General features: G+C 60.3%; 2 protein-coding genes across 5 annotated transcripts in view; one reads left to right on the top strand and one right to left on the bottom strand.

Moving 5' to 3' along the window:
* Window positions 1-116: 116 nt before the first annotated feature.
* Window positions 117-12,993, top strand: CAPN12 (calpain 12). The gene is made up of 21 exons (XM_042230939.2): window positions 117-353; window positions 796-865; window positions 1,044-1,162; window positions 1,344-1,477; window positions 2,287-2,464; window positions 3,505-3,579; window positions 3,653-3,738; window positions 3,810-3,884; window positions 4,650-4,813; window positions 4,895-5,124; window positions 5,582-5,593; window positions 5,792-6,000; window positions 6,193-6,235; window positions 6,352-6,411; window positions 6,918-6,975; window positions 7,338-7,408; window positions 7,498-7,560; window positions 8,357-8,435; window positions 11,306-11,422; window positions 11,520-11,578; window positions 11,665-12,993. The coding sequence occupies exons 1-21, from the start codon at window positions 117-119 to the stop codon at window positions 11,689-11,691; spliced, it is 2,166 nt and encodes a 721-aa protein (XP_042086873.1). The 3' UTR covers window positions 11,692-12,993.
* ACTN4 (actinin alpha 4) overlaps window positions 12,095-22,139 on the bottom strand; it is a 72,459-nt gene continuing 62,414 nt past the window's right edge. For 2 of the 4 annotated variants that reach the window (XM_027978247.2, XM_027978248.2), the window contains exons 12-22: window positions 20,811-20,961; window positions 18,388-18,496; window positions 18,134-18,274; window positions 17,861-18,043; window positions 17,629-17,763; window positions 16,455-16,634; window positions 15,621-15,767; window positions 14,673-14,753; window positions 14,308-14,373; window positions 13,554-13,712; window positions 12,095-13,446 (exon numbers count right to left, since the gene is read on the bottom strand). In XM_027978247.2, the coding sequence (XP_027834048.1) occupies window positions 13,288-13,446; window positions 13,554-13,712; window positions 14,308-14,373; window positions 14,673-14,753; window positions 15,621-15,767; window positions 16,455-16,634; window positions 17,629-17,763; window positions 17,861-18,043; window positions 18,134-18,274; window positions 18,388-18,496; window positions 20,811-20,961 (1,511 nt within the window). In that variant the 3' untranslated portion in view covers window positions 12,095-13,287. The remainder of the gene's footprint in view (window positions 13,447-13,553; window positions 13,713-14,307; window positions 14,374-14,672; window positions 14,754-15,620; window positions 15,768-16,454; window positions 16,635-17,628; window positions 17,764-17,860; window positions 18,044-18,133; window positions 18,275-18,387; window positions 18,497-20,810; window positions 20,962-22,139) is intronic. The other 2 variants (XM_027978249.2, XM_042230937.1) reach the window with 1 other exon arrangement.

The raw sequence follows: 22,139 nt of genomic DNA, 5'->3' as shown, positions 1-22,139 counted from the left end.
GAAGGTTCCTCGCTGCTTAAAGACCCCCATCTGCGTTCAGATAGAGGGGAGGCCCCGCCCCCGTGACTCAGGAGGTTAAAGGGCCTGCCGCCAGCCTGTGAGCCCACAGTGTCCGGATGGCGTGCAGCAGCAGGAGAGTCACCATCCAGCTGGTTAACGAGGAGACGGGGCCTGAAACCAAGGGCCCAAAGCTCTTTCGCGGCCAGAACTACAAAGCAATCCGAGCAGCCTGCCTGGATGAGGGGATCCTGTTCCGAGATCCTTACTTCCCTGCTGGCCCTGATGCCCTTGGCTACGACCAGCTGGGGCCCCACTCGGAGAAGGCCAAAGGGGTGGAATGGAAGAGGCCCCACGTAATGTGTGGATGGGGTTTGGGCTCCTGGTCTGAGGGAGGAGGGGGCTGAGGACAGGGCTCCTGGTCTGAGGAAGGAGGGAGTTGGGAGCTAGGCCTCTGGTCTGAGGGAGGAGGGGGCTAGGAACTGGCTTCCTGGGTCTGAGGGAAGAGGTTGGGAGCTGGGCTCCTGGTCTGAGGGAGGAGGGGGTTGGGAGCTGGGCTCCTGGTCTGAGGGAGGAAGTGTCATTGTGAGAGCACCTCAGAGCACGGTCAGCCATCCTGGGTCAGGGGAGGCCCAGGGAAGCCAAACGCCTGCCCCAGGCTTTACAAGCCTCTCACGGGGCTGGAGGCGCTCATTACTCCAGAGCTGTGAGGGCAGGAGGGGACCCAGGCATCTCACCTCCTGGCTTCTCCTTCCTTCCCCTTCCTGGCTGAGGCCTGGAATCCCTTATCACCTGCAGGAGTTTTGCACTGAGCCCCAGTTCATCTGTGAGGACATGAGTCGAACAGATGTGTGTCAGGGGAGACTGGGTGAGACCTCTGAATCCATGTTGAGCCCCCAGATCCCGCAAGTCACAGCGGGACCCTGCAGCCACCCTGCCTTGGCCTCCCTGCCCCACCCCACGCCATCATCCCCCCCCATACCCCTCTCAGACTCTCCCCCTTGTGCCTTCTTTCCCCCTCCCTTAATCCCAGCCTTTCCTCCCAGGTAACTGCTGGTTTCTTGCGGCTGCTGCCTCCCTCACTCTGTACCCCCGACTCCTGTCCCGTGTGGTACCCCCGGGACAGGGCTTCCAACATGGCTACGCAGGTGTCTTCCACTTTCAGGTAAAGCTTGCTTCCTCTGTTCATGCCTCACCCCCAGGGTGACATGGATTTCATAGCTCTTGCTGTCCCCTTGGAGCTGGAGTTCCCGGACTGGTACAGCAGGGTCAGGGGGGCAGGGGCTGGGGCCCAGCAGGGTTGGAGGAGGGAAGCTGAACCCCAGCCCTGCCTGTCCCCCCACCAGCTCTGGCAGTTTGGCCGCTGGGTGGATGTCGTGGTGGATGACAGGCTGCCTGTGTGCGAGGGGAAGCTGATGTTCGTGCGCTCTGATCAGCGGAACGAGTTCTGGGCTCCGCTCCTGGAAAAGGCCTATGCTAAGTAAGGACCCTGACGCCCCCAGCAGCAACCTCAAGCCCTAGCCAGCAGCCCTCAGGCCACAGGGGACCCCTGGAGCCCCCTGACTTCTGGGATCCCCTAGACACTTCACCAAAGATCTCAAACCAAGGACCCTCACGTTACACCATCACCTAATGACTTCCAAATCATGAACACTTCCCTCCATCCATATTTTACACAAAATATTCTTAGATACCCATTGCTGCTGCTGCTGCTAAGTCGCTTCAGTTGTGTCCGACTCTGTGGGACCCCATAGACAGCAGCCCACCAGGCTCTGCCATCCCACTAAACACTCGTAATTCCGAAGGAGCCTGAAATATATGTCAGGCCCCAGTGTTACCCTTGGAGAGACCTGCAGTCTCTCTTGATCCATCAAGAGACCCAAGATACCTCCAAAGTATCAGGTGTAAGCCTTGGGACCCTCAGGTCTTTGCTTTTCCCCATTCTGTGGCTCTGAAATCCCTGACAAGGCCCACAGGGATCACCCTCAAAGCAGAAATCTCCCACAGACTCAAAATATCAGACACAGCCCCCAGGAAGCCCAGAATTCTGATGGAACTCTCCTATGAGCCCAAATCATGCATTCCTGGTGGCCCCAGGAGCCATCGGCCTGATTTTCCAGGGCTTCTAGGATGTGCCTTTTTCAAGAGTCTGCCAGTTTCGGGGATAGCCCCCTGGGACCTCAGACTGTGACCTCACAGCCTGGGCCCCACCCCACCTCGTGCATCCCAGGGGTTGCCCGAGATACTCAATCATGCCTCAGATGCCTGACCCCAGACCCGCTCCCACAGGCTCCACGGCTCCTATGAGGTGATGCGAGGCGGCCACATGAATGAGGCTTTTGTGGACTTCACAGGGGGTGTAGGTGAGGTGCTTTACCTGAAGAAGGACACTCCAAACCCTCCAGGCCTCTTCTCCATCCTGCGCCGTGCCCTGGCCAAGGAGTCCCTCGTGGGGGCCACTGCCCTGGTGAGAGAGTCAGACTCCCATGGAGACCGCCCCCCACCAGGATCTGAGCACAGTCACGACTAGAAGGAGGCAGTGTCCTGTGTTCTCTCTGCTTTCACTGTTGGCTTATTCTCTCCCACACACCTAACACGAGCCAGTCAAAAGGACATCTATTTGCTCTCAGAACAAGTTAAGCTTCAGCCACAGCTGGATCCAGGTGCTTAGTGGACGTTGTGAATGTGGTGTTTTTTGTTTTTTTTTTTTAATTCCTGCTTCTGGGTTAGATTCACTTGCAAACTTTTCTCTCACGGGCACAAAAGTGACCCCCCCAGAGGCAGGTTCCTCCTACCGTTCAGGTGGTATGTGCCTAGTTGCCCGGTCATATCTGACTCTTTGCGACACCCGCGGACTGTAGCCTGCCGCGCTTTGTCCGTGGAGTTTTCCAGGCAAGAATATTGGATCGGGTTGCTAATTCCGACTCCAGGGGATGACTCAGGGGTCTAACCTGAGCCTCTGGGGTCTCCTGCCTTGGCAGGCAGATTCGCTACTACTGCACCGCTTGGGAAGCCCATACTCAGGTGGGAGGAGGGTGAAGAAAAGTGCCGCTTAGAAGGTCCATGAAAGTTCTGTGACTGCTTTTCACGGGCTCAGTTCGGGTCGTATGTCCCTCTGTGACCTAATCACACGCTCATACGCTGAGTCAGTCTAACTCATTCACTCATTCGTTTGCTTAATCCTCTGCTCGGTTAGTGATTGTCCTGTGCGTTTCCCTGCCTCTTCCTCTCTGTTCTGTAGTTTTCTTTCTTTTTTTTTGTTCTGTATCTTTCTCTGTCCCCGTTTCTCTGTCTCTCTCATCTGTTTTAGCCTCTTGTCTCCATCTGCCTCTCTCTTTCCCTTCTCTTGCCTTCCCTCCCCAACTCCCAGACCCTCTCGGAGCCTGGTGCCATTCAGTTAGGTGCTCTGGGTGACTCTCGCCTTGGTGACAAGAGGTGGCAGTGCAGAGAGGAGTAGCCACTCTCCTGCCCCCCACTGTGGCTCACTATCCCCTGTCCTCTGCCCAGAGTGATCGGGGTGAGTACCGGACAGACGACGGGCTGGTGAAGGGACACGCATATTCAGTCACGGGCACACACAAGGTGAGGAATCCCCAGGGTGGGCTGGCAAGGTGTGTCCGGGCACCAGACTCCCCGCTGACCATGCCTCCTTTAGGTGTCACTGGGCTTCACTAAGGTGCGGCTGCTGCGGCTGCGGAACCCATGGGGCCGAGTGGAGTGGAATGGGGCCTGGAGCGACAGGTGGGATGGATCTGGGGTGGGTGGGTGGCTTGGCTCCCCCCTGCCTACCCCTTACACCTCAGTCTTTCCAGCTGCCCACGCTGGGATGCGCTCCCTACAGAGTGGCGTGATGCCTTGCTGGTGAAAAAAGAGGATGGCGAGTTCTGGTGAGTGGGACAGGGTCCCAGGTCTGCCTGGGCAAGGGGTGCCAGGCTACTGGGATCAGGGAAGGGGGCAAGTCTCGCTTGAAGGGACACAGAAGAAGTTCATGGAGATAAGTCCTAAGTGGCAGAGAAACTGACCATATCCGTGGTAATTTGGGAGCTGGGTTCTATTTTAGGAAGCTGAAGAATTAGCAGTAATATTAGGGGAATTGGGAAGCATAGTAATTTTCAACAGGTTGAAGAGGGATGGGTGATATTTAGCACAATTGAGGGAAAGCTGGTGACACTGGGGGCATTTCTCGAAATGTGGCAAAGTTGAGGGTCTGAAGGATGCTTGTTAGTAATAGAGAGTCTGAGGGTCTCAATATTTGGGGAGAAATCTAGGGGAGCTGGTGGTGCTAGTGGTAAAGAACCCACCCGCCGATGCAGGAGACGTAAGAGACCCGGGTTCATCCCTGGGTCGGGAAGCTCCCCTGGTGGAGGGCATGGCAACCCACTCCTGTATTCTTGCTGGAGAATCCCATGAACAAAGGAGCCTGGCAGGCTGCAGTCCACAGGATCGCAAAGAGTTGGGCACCACTGAAGTGATTTAGCACAGCATGCACTAGGGGAGCTGGAGGGGTCTATTTTGGGGGACTGATGTGTAACTGGCAACATTTAAGGAATGCAGGGGGCTTTGTGATTGAGGGGGTTTCGGGATAATTTGGGAGACTAGGGCCCTGGGGAGGTGAGGGCCCGGGCAGCATCTGACCACCAGCCACCGTCCAGGATGGAGCTGCTGGACTTCTTCCGCCACTTTGACACTGTCCAGATCTGCTCGCTGAGCCCTGAAGTGCTGGGCCCCAGCCCGGCTGGAGGTGGCTGGCACATCCACACCTTCCAAGGCCGCTGGGTGCGTGGCTTCAACTCTGGTGGGAGCCAGCCTGGTGCCGGTAAGGCCTAGAGGGGGCCCCAAAGGCAAGCAGGGGTGGGGCTGTGGCAGGCCGGGTAACCCTGTCTTTGTCCTTTCCTAGAAACCTTCTGGATGAACCCCCAGTTCCGGCTGACGTTGCTGGAGCCTGATGAAGAGGATGAGGACGAGGATGGATCCTTGGGGTGCTGGGGGGCAGCAGGGGCAGGGGGCCCCGTGCGGGGTGCTCGCACCCCCAAATGCACTGTTCTCCTATCGCTCATCCAGCGCAACCAGCGGCGCCTGAGGGCCCAGGGCCTCAAATACCTGACCGTGGGCTTCCACGTGTTCCAGGTGGGACCCTGGGCTGAGCAGAGGTGGTGGGGGGTCGAGGGCAAGACACAGAAGCATGGAGATACAGGAGGCCAAGGCGGGATCTGAGGGGGTGGAGAGGGGCTGGGGAGGCCGAAGGGGTAGTGGATGGGGGCCAAGGGTCAGGGTCAGGAGACAGTTGAGGAAGTCAGAGATTCAAGAAGAGGCTGAAGGGCAGAGGGCAGAGGGCAGAGGGGTCAGAAAGGAGTCAGAGAAAGGGCTGGAGAAAAGACTGAGGATTTGGGAGTGGATCGGGGAGCAGAGAAGGCGAGGGCACAGGTGGGTGGGGTGGGCAGGAGGGGCTAGGTCAGGAACTAAGGGGCCTTTAGGAGGGGTGGGGTGGGGAGAAAAGAGGCAGGGATGTGGAGGGAGCACGGAAGGGCTCCGCCCCTTAGCTGCCTCCCGGGGCCCTGACTCCCCTACCTCTTCCTTCTTGCAGATCCCAGAGGAGGTGGGTATCAGAAAAGACCCCAGATTCCATCCATCCCTGAACCAGCCCCAGCGGCTCCTACAACCTGGGGGCCTGAGGCGCGCTTCGGGTGATCGGTGACCAGTGGGTTTGTCCAGGGCGGTGTGGAGGGTGCAGTGGGTCGGAGGTCGGATGGGGTGAACTTGGACGGTGGTGGTCACGCTGCCTTATCCCCCCCAGCAACTGGGCCTGTGGGACTCCCCGCGGAGTCGCGCGCACTTGTCCGGCCTGCTGCGCGCCGACCGCTCACCATTCTGCGCCCGCCGCGACGTGAGCCGCCGCTGTCGCCTGCGCCCGGGCCACTACCTGGTGGTGCCCAGCGCCGCCCGTGCCGGCGATGAGGCCGACTTCACGCTGCGCGTGTTCTCTGAGCGCCGCCACACGGCCATGTGAGCTGGACACCCAGCCCTGCCCCCGGGATCCCCAGCCCCGCCCCCGGGATCCCCAGCCCCGCCTGCGTCAGCCCCGGCCCCCAGGATCCCACCTAAACCCAACCTGAGTCTCAGCTGAGATCCCGAGTGCTCCATACCCTCAGCCGCGGGCTGAGCACCCCTCCCCCATCTCCCGTCTGTAATTTGCAGGGAGGTAGATGACGTGATCAGCGCCGACGTGCACGCGCTTATGGTGAGGCGCGGCTCTGGGAAAGGGGCGCTATGGTGTGTGTCTGTGGGCGGGAGAGGCGGGGGAAGGGGGCGGCGGGGAACTTCTTGGCCAGAACTGAACTACCCCCAACCCCACAGGTCCCCTACATTCCCCTGGAGCTCGAGTTGCAGCAGCTTTTTCAGGAGCTGGCAGGAGAGGTGAGGAGGTGGGGCAGGGCTAAGTGGATTCCCTCCTCTCCCCTCCCTCGTCATAAACATCTCATTTTGCTTTAGTTTTCCAGTCTCTCTATGCTTAAATATCATGAACTTCTTTTGCCAAAACACTCACAGCTCTTCCCTGCCACAGGGCCTTTGCTCAGTCTGTATCCTGGACTGCTTTCTCTCCCTTCACAACCCCTGCCAGGCTGAGGCCTTTTCTTTCCCCAGGCTAGCCAGCCACTTGCCCTCTGCGAGTTCCAGCAGCCCAGGGCTTCCCCACTGCAACCCTGACCTCTCTGTGGACACATCTCTCTCCCTCCATGGACCAGGAGCTCTGACAGGCCCGGGGCTCTCTCAGGCTCTGCCATGTCCCAGCACCTCCCAGCACGCTGTCTAGCCCACCCCCCCCCCCCCCCCCCCAACCCCCCCCCCCAACCCCGCCGCCCTGGGCTGTTTGTTGAATGACTACCTGAGTGCAGCCTCACAACCAGCTCTGTCCTCGCCAGGAGGAAGAACTTGGCGCCCCTCAGCTCCAGATCTTGTTAAGCATCGCCCTGGAGCCTGGTGAGTTGGGGACCAAGAGTGGACACCTGGAGCCCCCATGTGTGTCCATCCACGATGCTGCTGGGAGAAAGGCCACGGGAACCCTGGCTTCAGCTTGCCAGCGCCTCCCCTGTGGCCGGAACTGTGGATCCTGTGATGGGACCTGTGGCCAAGACCATGGCCACTCATAAGTCTCCGTTCCTCTAAGGGAGAAGCAGGGAGTGTCGCTGCCCTAAGCACTGACCCAGACCACCTTGCCTGGGTTCAAATCCCAGCTCTGCTAGTTTTCATCAGTCGCAGGACTTTCAGAGATAACAATAATCCTGAGCACTTACCGTGATGACCAGGATGTGGGAAGTGCTATCTTTTTGTTTTCCCTGTAGCCAGGGCCCATGCCCAGACCCCCAGAGAAATCGGGCTCAGGACCTGTGAGCAGCTGCTGCAGTGTTTTGGGGTATATTATGGGGGCAGTGCCCAGGGAGGGGGAATGGCCTCGGCTCCCCTTCTGGAGACATTGACCTTAACCAGATGCTCCCTCCCCAGCATGGGGGAAGTCTGGACTTGTACCACTTCCAGCAGCTCTGGGGCCACCTCCTGGAGTGGCAGGTAAGGTAGGGCACTGGGTGGGGCACCTCCGCCTGGAGGGCCGGGAACCTTTACTAATAGACCTTGGTGCACTGTGGGCTAGCGGGATCCCAGGGGAGAAGGGGGAACCGGCGGCACCACACCAGCCTCGAGGATGTCCTGCCCCTACCGCCATTGTTGTCCCTTTGCATGCGTGCGCTAAGTCGCTTCAGTCGTGTCTGAGTCTTTGTGGCCCTGTGGACAGTAGCCCGCCAGGCTCCTCTGTCCATGGGATTCTCCAGGCAAGAATACTGGACTGGGTTGCCATGCCCTCCTCCAGGGGATCTTTCTGACCCAGGGATTGAACCCGTGTCTGTCTCCTGCATTGGCGGGCAGGTTCTTTACCACTAGCACCACTTTGTCCCTTTAGGGGGCACTCTGATCCTGGGTTGGAACCCCAGCTTCCAGCTCAGCCCCTTTCTGGCTATATGACCTGAGCGGGCCTTTGCTGGTCTACGGCTGGGAGGCCATCATTCCTGCTGCTTTGGACCTCTGTGAGGAGAATAGTCACAGGCCTTCCCACACTACAAGTGACAAGCTACTGTTCACTGAGCCCTTTGTGGGTAGAATCTCATGTTGTCCCCACAACCCACCTATTACTGCTGGTACTATTATTTCCACTTTACGTGGGCAACAGAGACCCAAAGTGGTTCAGCTGCTGGCGTAGAAAAGCCAGGAAGAAAGGGAGGTGGGTGGGTGGGAACTCAGGCTCCCTTTCAGCCTTCTTGAGGGTGCTCTGGGACCCGGGGGTGGGACTGACCCAGACCTCCCTGCCCAGGCCACATTCGATAAGTTCGACGAGGACGCCTCTGGAACCATGAACTCCTATGAGCTGAGGCTGGCGCTGAATGCAGCGGGTATTGACAGAGGTCCTGGGGGCTCCTGGGGATGGATCTGCTCCCCCCACCTCCCTCACACCCCGCCCCCGCACCCACAAAGCCCACACCTTAGTTTGTGCAGGAACTGGGTGACCCTAAAAGAGGTCCGAAGGGGGAACTCCACTGTGTGGGGGGAGGAGGGCGCTGTGGGAGTGGGGCCTCCCCTGAGGGGAAGTGGGGGCCTTGGGAACTGGTGTCTGAGAGGCCCCAGCCCACAAGGCCTCAGAGTAGAATGTCCTGGACTCCTTGGGTGGCCCTGGGCTCTTGAGTCCACCTCCTGGAACCTCTGTTTTCCTCTCTGCAAAATGGCTCATACAGAGGGTGGCAGGAAGGAGCCTGTGGAATGGCGCCCACAGGGCTTAATGCTGGGAACTTAGCTTCTATTCACTCAGGCCAGGTCACCTAAATGAAGGTTCTCACTGGAGCCTTCCTGAGTTCTTGCAGGAGACGTAGAACAATCCCCTTCTATTTGTGTGGGAGCACAAAACCCTAGCCACGGCACAGAGCCAGAGACCCACATCTTCCAGGGCCACACAGTTAGGAAAGGTGTGGGAGTGCGATTTGCCCCCCACCTCACCTTGCATGGAAGGAGTGGAGGCTGGGGTCAGACACAGAGCTGCCAGACCCCACGCCCCGCCCCAGGGCTCATCGGCCATAGCAAAAGGAAGGATGCAACATGGAGGGATGGGAGGCTGGGGCGATGTGACCCAGAGTCGGAGAGGCAGAAGGGCGGGGTCAAAGGTCCAGGGAGATACAAGAAAAGAAGGGAACTCAAGAGCCGACTCATTAGAAAAGACCCTGATGCTGGGAAGGATTGAGGGCAGGAGGAAAAGGGGACGGCAGAGGATGAGAGGGTTGGATGGCATCACCAACTCAATGGACATGAGTTTGAGCAAGCACTGGGAGATGGTGAAGGACAGGAAAGCCTGGCGTGCTCCAGTCCATGGGGTTGCAAAGAGTCAGACACAACTGAGTGACTGAACACGAAGAAGACAGTGGGGGAGATGGAGTCAGAGAAGATGGGGAGACGTGAGCCTGAGAAACAGAGTCCCAGGTAGACAGGAGGTGAGGATGGAAGGCTGTGCTATTCACTCAGCATCCTTCGGTAGGGGGCTTGTGTCAGTCTAGGCAGAAAAAATTGCTCTCGCGAGGCTGACGTTCCGGTGGTGCATGTACACGAACGAGCAGAGTGCCCACTGGTGAGGAGGTCTGTGGTGGGGAAAGGAAGCAGGCCAGGATGCTGGGACCTGCAGCGAGCGGGGTGCGGGTTAAGACAGGGCGGGCAGGGAAAGCCTCGCTGAAGTGATGGCTGAACAGAGATCTGAAGGACGGGGAGTGAGCCTGGGGGCGCTGGGGAAGAGCTGTCCAGACAGAGGGAAAGGCAGTGAAAAGGCGCTATAGAGGCCAGGGTGGAGACAGGAGTGAACGACGGGGCGCAGTGATGAGAGGAGGACTGAGGAGGGGGTGGGGGGATGGGATGGCTGGGGCCAAGTGGGGAGGGAGAGGTGGTCGGAGAGGAGACTGGTGGGGGAAGACAGGACAGCTCTTTAGCACTTATCAGCGGGAGGAGGGAGAGACAAGTCCAGGATCCGCAGGAAGTCACGGCGGGAAGACCCTGGCGGCTCTTCACCGGGGGGGGGGGGGGGGGGGGGGGAAAGTGGAGACGGGGCCAGGCAGAACCTGCTCCGACCTTATCCTGTCCACTGCTCCAGGGACACCCCCGAACCCTGCCCTGCTCCAGGCCCTGTGCTGGCTGATGCTGGGGATTCTGTGGTGACCAGGCGCCTTTCCCAGACCTCTCCCCTGCTTAGTCCCAGAGCCACGAATGGCAGTGACAGTCACTAACCGCAGTGACAGCCTGGGAAAGGACGGGAGGCGCAGGGAGCTGCGGGAGCCCAGAAGGGGAGCGTGATGCTGCTTGTGGGGGTGGGGCTGAATATCTGAGAGGACTTCCTGGAGGAGGTGTGTACCAGAGGAGGACATGGTGTTCTGGGCGGAGGGAGCATCAAGTGTAGAAGGCAGTGAGACAAAGCCCTAGGTGAAGTGGGGCTGGGTGGGTGAGGGGAGCAGATGAGGCATAGCCTGTGTGGGCTACCAGGTGCATAGGGACAATGGGGGCCCTGGGGAGGGGTAACCAGGTCCTTGTCTCTAGGGCCCAGTAACCTTGGTAAGGGGGTTCACCAGTACCAGGTTTTAAAGGCCTCTCTTGAAATTCCTTGTCAAAGAAGCTTTAAATATATATATATATATATATATATACACACACACACACACATATATATATATTTTTTTGCTTTATTTTTGGCCATGCCTCATCACACGCAGGATCCTAGTTCCCTGACCAGGGACCAGAGACTGAACCCATGCCTCGTACAGTGGGGGAGCTTAACCACTGGCCCACCAGGGCAGAGCCCCAGAGATGATTTCTAAACTCTAGAAATGGCACCTGATGTGAAGTGTCAAGATATTGACTCCATATGGGACTGGCAAAAATGCTTTGCTGCACGGAGGTATTCTCCAGTGTCTGTTAGCAGAAATTCTCAGAGTTTAAAGGGATAACGACACTGACAGAGGTAACAATGTGCCGGCAGAGACTGTCCTAAGCTCCAGACATCTAACACCTTCACACCCTCCTGGGGTCAGGGCTGACCTAGTTCCCATTTGACAGGCCCAGAGAAGTGAAGGGAGTTGCCCCCGGGGCCTCACAGCTGGGATGAGGCAGAGCTGGGACTGCAGAGATGGGACCAGGCCCCTGAAGTGTGTCTGCATTCCCTGGGTAGTCAGAGGGGGTGGTGCGACCCGGAGGTGGGCTCAGGGGGCAGCCGGGCCTCAGAGGTGGCCTCCCCCAGGCTTCCACCTGAACAACCAGCTGACCCAGGCCCTCACGAGCCGCTACCGTGACAGCCGCCTGCGTGTGGACTTTGAGCGCTTCGTGTCCTGCATGGCCCAGCTCATCTGCATCTTCCGTGAGTGCCCTCCCCGGCACCGGTGGGGCAGGGGGAGGCGGTCTCCGCGGCTGCGGGACCAGGCAGGTGGGCCCTCACCTCACCCCTCTCTGCACAGGCCACTGCAGCCAGTACCTGGATGGGGGTGAGGGGGTCGTCTGCCTGACCCACAGACAGGTGAGCCTGGAATGCAGGGCACAGGTGGAGGTAGGGGGAGTGCCGGGAGCCCCCCAGCCTCACCCCTGCTGTCTCCTCTCGCCCAGTGGATGCAGGTGGCCACCTTCTCCTAGATCTCAGCCCGGGATCCCTGCCTCTTCCCCATCCCAGCCCCGACCGCGGGGAGGGAGCAGCTGCTCTGACGGTGGACGGTGGTCTGAGCACGGCCTTGGGAGCCAGCCTGCCTGGAGCTAATTTCAGGCCCCACCCCTCACCGGCTGGGTGACACTGGGCAAGTCCCTGCACCTCTCTGTTTTGTCCTGCCCTGTGCGGGCTGCACGAGTCTGCCCACATCACACGCTGAGAACAGTGGCTGGCCCAGAGTGGGTCCCCAGAGGCACCCCTATGCTCACACACTCACGGGAACAAGGACTGGGTTGCGCCCAAGCCCCCACTTCGCTCTGGGAAGGGGTGCTCCATCATCACTCTCCAAAGAAGTGGAGAACAGGGATAGAAAAACAGAGGACGCTGTAGGAATCCTTAAAAATATTACATGTTTTATTATCCTGTCCCCAGAAGGGAGGTTTATCCAGAAACCGGGAAAAAAATAATCAAGAATAAACTCAAAAAAAATAAGGCAGGGGTGGGGGGGGGCGGGGCGGTTAGGGAAGGGAGAGCAAAACCATCCACTAACAGGCAACTAGGCCAGCAGCCCACCCTCCACCTCAGGAGGGTCCCCAGAGACCCATGCCCGACGGCAGACATCAGAGAGAATCGGTGAGGGGCTGGGGGAGGGGAGCCAATCAGCTATGTCTTCATTATGAGAGCAAGAGGCGGCGAAGATATGTTGCTAGGTGAATATATATTTATATAATAAATCCGTAAGTTAATAAAGTAAATAGTAATTCTCTGAAAGGTTGATTTTTTTAATAGCTTTTTTTTGTGAATTTGTGTGTGTGTGTGTGTCTGTGTGTGTGTGTGTGTGTGTCGAGAGGAGGGGGGTGCAGTTTGGGGAAGGAGGGTGGTCCTTAGAAAATCTGAAGAGATACATAGGTCCAGACAAAGCAAAGAGGGGAGTGTCTGGGGATGAGGGCCGGAGGCTCGTCTGCCTGGCCCCACTCCTATCGCAGAAGAGGAGGGGACTGAGCTGAAGCCCCTCATGTCCTGGCAACGCCAAGCTGGAGGGGAGGGGAGATGGAGCAGGCAGGTCCTCTTTCCTGCCGGGCGGCCCGGGCACCCTCTGTGGGGCCCACTGCAGGCTCGGCGGTTCCTGAACAAGGCACGTCGGGCTTTGGCCTGGATGTAGGAGGCCTTGAAGGGACCTCGGGGGAGAAGGGGTGGGGGTGCCGTTTCTAGGGCTTGGAGGGGGCCTGTTTTGCTGTGAGGATCCACTGTTCCCTCCACAAAGTTAGAAAAAAAAAAAAAAAAACCCAAAACGAAACAACACATCATATATATTTACCAGACCAGAAGCGCTGACCCCATAAGCCTCCCGGCCCCCATCCAGGGGGAGGGAGAGCCTTGCGGCCGACCACAGAGAGAGAGGAGAGAGCCTGCCCCAGCCCCTCCCTGCCCCCCGCCCCCCCAGCAAGACTGACAGAGAGTGCTTTGCATAGATACAGAGTCAGGAGCGGCGGGCCCTCGCGGTGGGGAGGCGGCGTGGAAGGGCTCCCCCAGCCCCTCCGGGAGGCTGTGGGGGAGGGCGTCTGGTCGGGGCGCCCTGAGCGGCCTCACAGGTCGCTCTCTCCGTACAGGGCTGTGGAGAAGGATTTATAGTCGAGGGCGCCGGGCACGGCGTCGGGGCCCTGGTAGGGCGCCATGCGGGCGATGCAGTACTCGGCCTGGTCAGGCGGCAGCTCTCTCCGCAGCTCCTCGGCCGTGATGAAGTTCTGGCGGGGGGGCGGCAGGGTGGGAGTCTGGGTCAGCCCTCACCCACCCCCGGCACATACGCTGGCCCACCCAGCCTGAGTGCCTGTCCGCCTGGCGTCTGGCTCACCTTGTCCCCAGCCAGGACCTTGAAGGAGGCGATGACCTGGTCAGCCGTGTCTGTGTCGGTGGTCTCCCTCGACATGAAGTCGATGAAGGCTTGGAAGGTCACGAGGCCGCTGTGGTTGGGGTCCACCACGCTCATGATGCGGTTGAACTCGGCATCGCCCTGCGAGGGGGGGGTGGGCAGGGGACAGGTGGCCCTTGAGCAGCGCAGGGCAGGCCGGGCCTGGCCCAGTGGCTAGAACATGGAGCCGGGAGAGCAGGGCCCAGCCCAGCACACGGGACCAGTGGCGTCGGCAGGCCTCTGAGGGTCCTGGCTCCCCCGAGGCCCGCCGCCCCATGCGCCCTCCGCTCCGCCCCTCCCACGATCCTGGGAAGTGGGGAGTTGGGGTGAGGATCAAACAGGCCTACTGCTCCTCAGCCCTGGCTCACAAGTTAGCTCTGGAGGGCGAGGAAGAAAGAGAGAAAGAGAGAAAGAGAAGCAGGGAGCGCGGGAGGCCTGGCCTCCTCTCTCCGGAGACTTCCAGGGCAGGAGGTAGGAGGCTCCAGGGGGTGGGGTGGGGGGGCCGTCGTCGGAGGGACCCCGCCCAGCAGAGGCAGCGGAGGAGGAGGAGGAGGGAGGCTAGGCTGCGCTGCTCTGGTGGAGGAGGGTCCCCGAGGACACGGAGACTCTGGAGGCGGTGAGGAGGGTGAGAGGGAGGCAGGAGTCGGGGGGTGGGGGGGGGAAAGGCCGAGCAGCAGGGCAGGCAGAGGCGGCATACCAGGCTGTATCCTGTGGAGATAAGCAGAGCCCTGAAGTCATCGGAGTCCATGCTGCCTGTCTGCTTCTGCTCCAGGACCCAGGGACAGCAGAGGAGGCCGGGCCCAGAGTAGGCAAGAGGGGCCGCCCCGTGCGCACAGCGAGACAGGACAGTGGCGGGAGCGGGGCAGACAGAGGCGGCCCGAGAAACCAGGTAAGGGGGCAGGCGTCCGGAGAGACACGGGGCGGGGAGGAGGAGGCAAGAGCGCCGGTGAGATGGCACACGATGGCGAGGGGTGGGGTGGCCGAGGGAAGGGAGACAGAGAGAAGGAGAGAGAGAGAAGAGCAGTTAATGCCACGGTCCGCTGGGGCCCCGGGGGCGCGTACCTGCCGGTCGTTCTCCACGTCGTAGCCCAGGCTGATGAGGCAGGCCTTGAACTCTTCCGGCCCCAGCGCCCCGCCATGGTCCTGCCGGCGGCATCCGGAGGCAGGCGTGCACGAGGGGCGGGCGGTGTGGAGACCAGGCCGGCAGAGGCGGGGCCGGGGGCGGGGTCACATGCAGAGGGCGGGGGAGGGGGACACACGGGTCGGGGGAGGGAAACACAGAGTTAGAGGTGACGAGGACAAGGTGATGGCAGGGTGGGGCCTGGAGGGTGGTCAGAGGCCTCACCCCGCCTCCTCTGGGCCAGGGCAGGGTGGGGGCTGAGAGGTGCAGGACTCAAGTCCCAGGACTCCTGGGAGGGAACAGGGGAGCTCTCCTGGCCTCCAGGATCTGGGGTGGGAGAGAGGGGACTGCCCCCTCTTGTGTGGGATGCAGGGCCCTGCTAACCCCTGGAGCACATCCTCCCCACGGATGGCAGGTGGATGGCACCTCAAGCCCAGCAGGGAGGGCCTGGGGCAAACTGGCGCTCGGGGACAGTCTAATGGGGCTTCCAGGCCATGTCTGACTTTTAAGAACAGTGAGTGTGTGTATGTGTGTCTTGGATTCCCGGGGGTGCTGGCACTTGTCCGTGTGTGTGTGTGTGTGTGTGTGTGTCTGTGTCGGATCCCCAGGGGTGCTGGCACTTGTCTGTGTGTCTGTCTTGGATCCCTGGGGGTGCTGGCACTTGTCCCTTCAGGGTTGCCCTGGCAGGTGGGTGGGGAGGCACAGCCCCAGGGACAGAGCCAGGGGTTCCCATTTCTCCTGAGGGAAGCTGGGTCCCTGCCAGCCCGTGAGTGGCCTCTGATACTCAGGGACTGTGATGTGAGCAGACAGACAGATGTGAAGACGGAGGGGGCGGGGTGGGAGGTGACAGCGGGGAAGGAGGGAAGACGGGGGCTGAGGGAGCCGCTCACCTTGTCGAAGTGGTTGAAGGACGCCCGGAACTCCTGCATCTGCTCCTGGCTGATGCCCTTGGCGTCGCGGGTGAGGATCTGGTTCTCAACCTCGTTGATGGTGCGGGCGATGGTGGTGAGCAGCTGCTCCCAGCCCACCCGGATGTGCTGGGGAGGAACCAGGGCGTGAGTGCGGGCTGGGCCAGTGGTACCACAGTAGCTGCAGCTCAGGGGGGTCAGACTTGGGTTTCTCCTAATCCTCTCCCAGAGCCAACCCAGTCCCACGCACTCCCGTGCACATAGGGACACAGCCACATGCCTGCCTCTGCCTGCCCACCAGGGCCCCGGTTCACAGCACGCTCCCGGTCACGACGCAGCCAAGGACTGGGGCCTAACACCCATGCCAGGATCCTCAGGGGAACTCTGCAGAGATGTTTCAGGCAACACTTATCTAGCTTTCTGGGGAAACTCCTCTCCCTTCCTTTTATTTAGTGGCACCCTAGGATTTGCATGGTCTCAGGGCTTATCACCAGGGATCATTTCAAGCTGCCAGTCTGACAGCAACCAGCTGTCAAGCAAGAACCAAAGGATCAAATGGCTGAGGCCACAGTAGGGGGCAGGTGCTGCTGCCCTCCTGGCTCTCCAGGGAGACTGTCCTGAGGTGTGTGTGATCACGGTGATGGGAGAGTACTGGCAAGGAAATCAACTCTTCAAAAAATATGAACATGGGATCCAGTCTCTGCGGTCAGAGTGAAAGAGGAGAGAGAGAAAGCGGGGGCTGGCTTTTCTACAGGGCAGAAACCAATTGGAAGAAGGCAGCAGCCTGGCTCGGGCTGGGGGGCGAGCAGGGCGCACCTCCATGGTATAGTTGGTGTGCTTGTTGTCGAAGATGAGGGCCTCCTGGATGAGCTGGTGCTGCTGCTCAAGCAGGTCCAGGTTGGGCTTGTAGTCCACGATGCTGCGCTCATACTGCTTCAGGTGGCTCAGCTGGTCCTCCAGCGTCCCGTTCATCTCAATGGAGATGCGCCCGATCTCCTGCACAGAGGAGGCAGGCGCTGGGCTGGGGCTGGCGGGCCCTCGGCCCCCACCAGCCACCGGGAGGAGCCCTGTCACTGGCTACCGAACCCCAGATTGGTAGTGGTGGTGGCAGAAAGGCCGCCTCTGGCCCGAAGGTCCTCTCCCAGAGGCCTGCCACTCACTGACTGTCCCCCCAGCCCCGCCCTCCAGCACAGCAGCAGTGACCAGAGTTTCTGCCCCAGCGCTTCTCAGGTCCACCCCCACCACTCCCTCCCTGTGAGGCCCAAGCCTGGGACAAGCCCCTCCTGCAGAGCTGGAAACTGAGGCTGGGAGAGGGCAGCTTATCACCGTACGAGGCAGAGCCGGGCCAGGAACCCAGGCCTGGCGCACTTCAGAACCCGGGCTCTTGAGCGCCCCCACGCCTCGCCCCACCACAGCGGCTGGTACTATGCCCTGGGCTGCCTGCCCGGACCTCTCAGACTGGTCGTGAGTTTCAGTGATTCCGCTCGGTCAGCAGTAACCCAAAGGGCACCGAGGGGCATGGTTAAAAGCCTTCCCGGGGCTGGATCACCAGGGCGGAACGCACGTGCTCGTGAGGGTCTAAGCTCAGACCACCTTGGGCACAGCGACACTGCGGTACTCACGAGGGGGCTGGCGCAGGGCAGTGCCCAACTGTTCGCTGAGGAAATGAAGCAACAGTCTCCATCCCCTTTCAGGGGGACGTTAACACTGAGGGGCAGAGGTTACGTGTGCCTGACTCCAGAGCAGCAGCTGAGGGCAGAATCGACTTGAGACCGCCTCTCCCTGACCCCTAGCACAGTCTTGTGCTGGATGGCACCGTCATTTCCACCGATATAACCTTCCCGATCCCACGAGGTCCCCAGGTCCACTGGCCCCGCGGAGCACTGTGGACCTCCTGCCAGGGGCGGGCAGCCTCCCATTCAGCAGGGCCTCTTGCTCAGTTCTGCCAAGAGATTCTTGCGGTACAGCAAGGCTGGGGCGACGCCCTCACCTCCATCTTCGTCTGGATCCAGGGCCCCACGATGTTGGCCTGGCTGGCAAACTGGCGGCGCAGGTGCTCGTTCGACTGCTGCTTGCTCTGCTCCTCCAGGAGGGCGTGGTCCCGCTTGGGCACCAGCTGCTGCACCTGGGGAGGCACGCGGGCAGGGGCGGTCAAGGGGCGGCCCTTCGCCTGGCAGCCCCTCCCCGGCCTGCCAGCGGGTGGGTGGCTGGGTGACGCCTACCTTCTCCCACTTGGAGTTGATGATCTGGGGAGTGACGGTGGTGTAGGGGTTGCTGCCTGAGAGCTTGATGTGGTTGCTCTCGGCGATCCGCTGGGCTTCCTTGTGGATGGCCAGGATGGCCTCCCGCTCCCTGTCAGCGTCCGGCAGCGTCGACTTGAACTGGTCATGGGCTGAGATCAGACCCTGGGGGATGTGAACAGAAGGGGTGAGGGGGCGGCCCGGCCCCCCAGAGGGCCCACGAGCCCCAAAAAGGGCAGGGGGGCGGGGGCGGACCTCGATTTCCTCGATGGTGTGGACAATGAACATGTCCTGGAGGTCCTCCATGGCGCTCTCCATCCAGTTGTTGAAGGGGGCCGCCCGCTTGGCGTACTCCAGGTGCAGCTGGTCAATGGTCTCCAGCTGCTTCTCAGTTTTCTGGTGCGACAGGGACAGAAGAGGGAGGTCAGAGGGCCAGCAGGGACCGTGCATGGTGGGCCAGGGTCTGGGAAGCTCTGAGGGCACCCACCCCCACCCCCGCCACCGCTCACCTCCAGGGCTTCCCTGCGACTGTGGGTCAGAGAGCCAAGGGCGTCCCACTGGTCACAGATCTTCTGGCAGCGCGTGTTGACATTGTGGGAGTCGTAGTAATCCAGCTCGCTGCGGACCGGGCAGAGGGGGGTGAGACCAGACCCACCCGCCCACATGCATCCCAGGCCCTGGTGCTGGGGGACACCACCTCTCTGGGCTGAGGCAGGAGGAACTGGAGAGGGGGTTGGCGGGGAAAGGACAACAGAGCTTCCTGTCAAGAGCCGCTGACACAGGGCTCCCAGACTGTGACCCTCAGCCACGCCTTATCTGGATTGCTTTCTGGGCTGTGCCATGTGGCTGTGGGATCTGAGTTCCCCGGGCAGCAGCCAAGCCCAAACCCCCAGCAGTAGAAGCAGAGTCCTGAACAGTAGACCCCCAGGGAAGCCCCTGGGTTGCTTTTTCCGTTTACAGAAAGGATAGCAGAGCACGCTGGTTAGAGGACAAGGCTCTGGAGCCAAGTTCCCTAGGCGTGAATTCCAGCTCCCGATTTTGAACCTGTGTGACCTGGGCGAGTGAATTCCCTCTGGATCCCTCGTTTTTTTCATCTGTGAGATGGGGTGGGGTTGTGAGGACACCAAGTTACTTAACACATGAGAAGTGCTGAGAACAGTCCTTGGCGCCCAGTGGGTGAAAGTAGGAAGTTATTAAAGGATATGTTTTTATGGGTATTAGAAAAAAAAAGTGTGTGACTAACCACAATCTCATGCTAAGCAACTAACAATATATTCAAGGGAAAAACAAGCTGATCAGGGAATGGGTATTACTGTTGCCTTGACTGAGGTTGGGAACACTGAGCTGATACCATAGCTCTTGCCCCCCCACCCCACTCCTGAGCACCAGCCCCAGGCCTGCCGCCTCCTGGGGTCACACTTGGCCACTCCCGGCAGCAGGCTCCTAGGAAGTCGGTGCACAGGTCTAGGGTGACCAGGTGGTCAGGCAGGATACAGGGGCCAGGGGAGCAGGCAAGGGCTGGAGGAGCAGCAAGGCAGCGCTCCACGCAGGGGCCAGGCCAGCCTGGGTTCCACTCGCATCTCACTCACTCCCTAGCTGTGTGACCCAGGGCAGGCCCTTGGCCTCTGTGTGCCTCAGTCCCAGCTCTGTAACAGAGGATCAATGGGACTGATGAGCTGGCACACGGAGGGCCCTGAGTGCTCTGAGCTTTCATCATTATCATTAATCGATGCTCAGCCAGGCTGCCCTCCAGGATCAGCCCAGGCGGCCCTTGGCCTCTGCCTCATCTGCTGGCGAACGGACGGCGCCCCAAACAACCCTCCCCCCTTCCTCCAGGGCAACTGTCCAGAGAGCTGCCTGGGGGACTGTCAGCTCCCTGGCTCAGGGCGATGGGTTTCACATGGTCATTCCCAGTGCCTGAGCAGTGGGCTGGCCTAGCGCTGACGGCAAGTCTGTTGCCAACCAGCATCCAGGGGCTCGCCTGTCCCACCCCCACAATCCCTGCAGATGGTGGGCGCCTGTATCCGTGACCTTACTCTCCTTGGCCTGGACGTGCCAGGTACAGGGGGCTTGATCCTAGAGGAGCTGCAGGACCCCCAGCAGTGCCCAGTGAGGGCGTGTGCACCCAGGACTGTGCCTGCTAGTACTTCTGCTCCTGGGCAAGCACACAGGGAGCCCCAGAGCAGCTGGGCAGTGTGGAGGGAGTGAGTCAGGGAGACGGCCCTGCCCGGCGTGGGGCTCCTTCAGGCCTCGCCGCTGGGCCCCTGCCTTGGAGGAACAGGCAGAACTTCGGGGATGACTGTGACAGGGTGGGAGGTGTCTGTCGAAAGGCCGACTCCAGCCAAGGATCCTATTTTTGAGCAGACAGCTATTTTGGGAGCCCTGCCGCCCCTCCAGGGCCTGTGGATTTTCCATGAAGTAATGGCTGGGGCCTCCCGCTCCCTGGGCCTTGCCTGCTGCTGGCCGCTCCGCTGGGGGAATAAGGCTCCCTTTCACTGTGCTGGAGACTCAGTGTACTAATTGTGTGCACGAGTTTATCTGACTGGGGTAGGGCGGGGAGGGCAGAGAACCGGCTGCCTGGAAGCTCTTACAATAAGTGTATTCTGAGCGGCAGAGGGAAGGGCTGGGCCGAACAATGGGCTCTCTGTGCAGCCCGATTCCCTCGGGGAGCCATGGGTGGGGGCTGTGGGCTAGACTGCCCACCACCTCAGGGGACCAGAGACCTCCCTTCTGCTGGGGAACGTAGATCCCACTATGGGTCTCATCTGGGGTTAAGACAGGCGGACAAAAGGCATCACCCCTAAGGCTCCTTCTTGGCATGGGAAAGGAGGGGGTGAGGGTGGAAAGGGCCCGGGGAACCCCTCCACCTGTCCCACCACCGCTCCGGGCCAGGTACTGGCAGGGAAGTGGGGGACCGTGAGCCCACACATACTTGAGCTCCTGGGCGATGGCGGCAATCTGCTCCACGCGGTCCTGGTGGGCGGCCAGGTCGCTCTCGAAGGCTTCGTGCTTGCGGATGAGGGCCTTGATGTCCGACAGGGTGGCCGTCTCATAGTCCCGGTGCTTCAGCATGGCCTCCTTCCCTGAGGTGGGGTGGAGAGCAGGAGTGCTTGCCCAACAGTGTCACGGGCGTCCAGAGGGGGTGTCCGACCAGAGGGAGGGGAGTGGGGTGCAGACCCCATGCCCTGCCTTGGCGAGGATGCTGCCACGAAAGCCGGAAACCCCGGGAACCTTTTCCCTTGCTCCTTTACAGGTGTTTCTAAGCCCAGCTGTAACACCTCCTGGATGGGGCTGGGAGGCGCTGTGGGGTTGGGGGGCGTGAGTCAGATGTCCCAACTCAGGCTCTGCGTTCTAGGCTTAGCGTCTTTTATTGGTGTACGCTAAGTCGTTCGGTCGTGTCCGATTCTTTACGCCCCTATGGACTGTAGAACACCAGGCTCCTCTGTCCGTGGGGTTCTCCAGGCAAGAATACTAGAGTGGGTGGCCATTTCCTCCTCCAGGGGATCTTTCTAACCCAAAGATCAAACCCACATCTCAATGTCTCCTGCACTGGCAAGTGGGTTCTTGACCACTAGGCTACCTGGGAAGTCCTTTATTGGTAGATGGTAAGAATCTGGACTGCTACCAAGGCTGGAAACGTCAACATCCACCTGTGGAGGGCCTAACTGGACCTCAGCAGTGCAGGGGGGTGGGTTGGGGGTACAGAGGGGAGGGGAAGTCTGACTTGGGGCTCCTCCAGGATCCTGACCCCTATGCCTGCTCCCTGGCCCTTGGGCGCCAGGCCCCCTCAGGGAGGGAGTCCTACCACACATCTGCTCCATGCTACCCTAAGGGCTTTCTGTGTGCAGTGAGGCAGGGCCCATGTCAGGCCCTTTGAAGGAAGGGAGGAACACTGTTATTAGGCCCGGAGCCTGGCTAATTATACACCCTAGGACACAAGCTCAGGCGAGGAGCCCTGCACACTTGGTACTGCAGAGAACTGAGGGGGAGATGCTGGGACCCCTAACCTATAAAGCAACCTCGGGCTACCCTCAGAGCGCACTCAGAGACCAAACCCTCCTCAGCTGGCACCAGAAAATCCCAACTGCTGTCTGCCATGTGCAGCCAAGCAGGCAGTCTCTCCTGGCCTGCTCCTTCTTCTGTACAATGGGGCCAATGCCAGCCCTTGGCTAAAGCCCCAGTGAGGTGATCTCGAAAAAGGTGGGCACCAGCCAGGCCCACCCCACCGCAGCCATCCCAGGGATAGAGGCCCGAACCAGCG

This window comes from Ovis aries, chromosome 14, assembly GCF_016772045.2.
Source record: "Ovis aries strain OAR_USU_Benz2616 breed Rambouillet chromosome 14, ARS-UI_Ramb_v3.0, whole genome shotgun sequence".
Lineage (NCBI taxonomy): Eukaryota > Metazoa > Chordata > Mammalia > Artiodactyla > Bovidae > Ovis > Ovis aries.
This window is presented reverse-complemented; position numbering and strand designations above follow the sequence as displayed.

What these genes read in the sequence shown, in the direction of transcription:
- CAPN12 (XM_042230939.2), top strand. Translation starts at nt 117, where the DNA reads ATGGCGTGCAGCAGCAGGAGAGTCACCATCCAGCTGGTTAACGAGGAG. An exon ending in CTGGAAAAGGCCTATGCTAA is followed by an intron (nt 1,478 to 2,286) that starts GTAAGGACCCTG and finishes CCGCTCCCACAG; the next exon opens with GCTCCACGGCTCCTATGAGG. An exon ending in AATGGGGCCTGGAGCGACAG is followed by an intron (nt 3,739 to 3,809) that starts GTGGGATGGATC and finishes CAGTCTTTCCAG; the next exon opens with CTGCCCACGCTGGGATGCGC.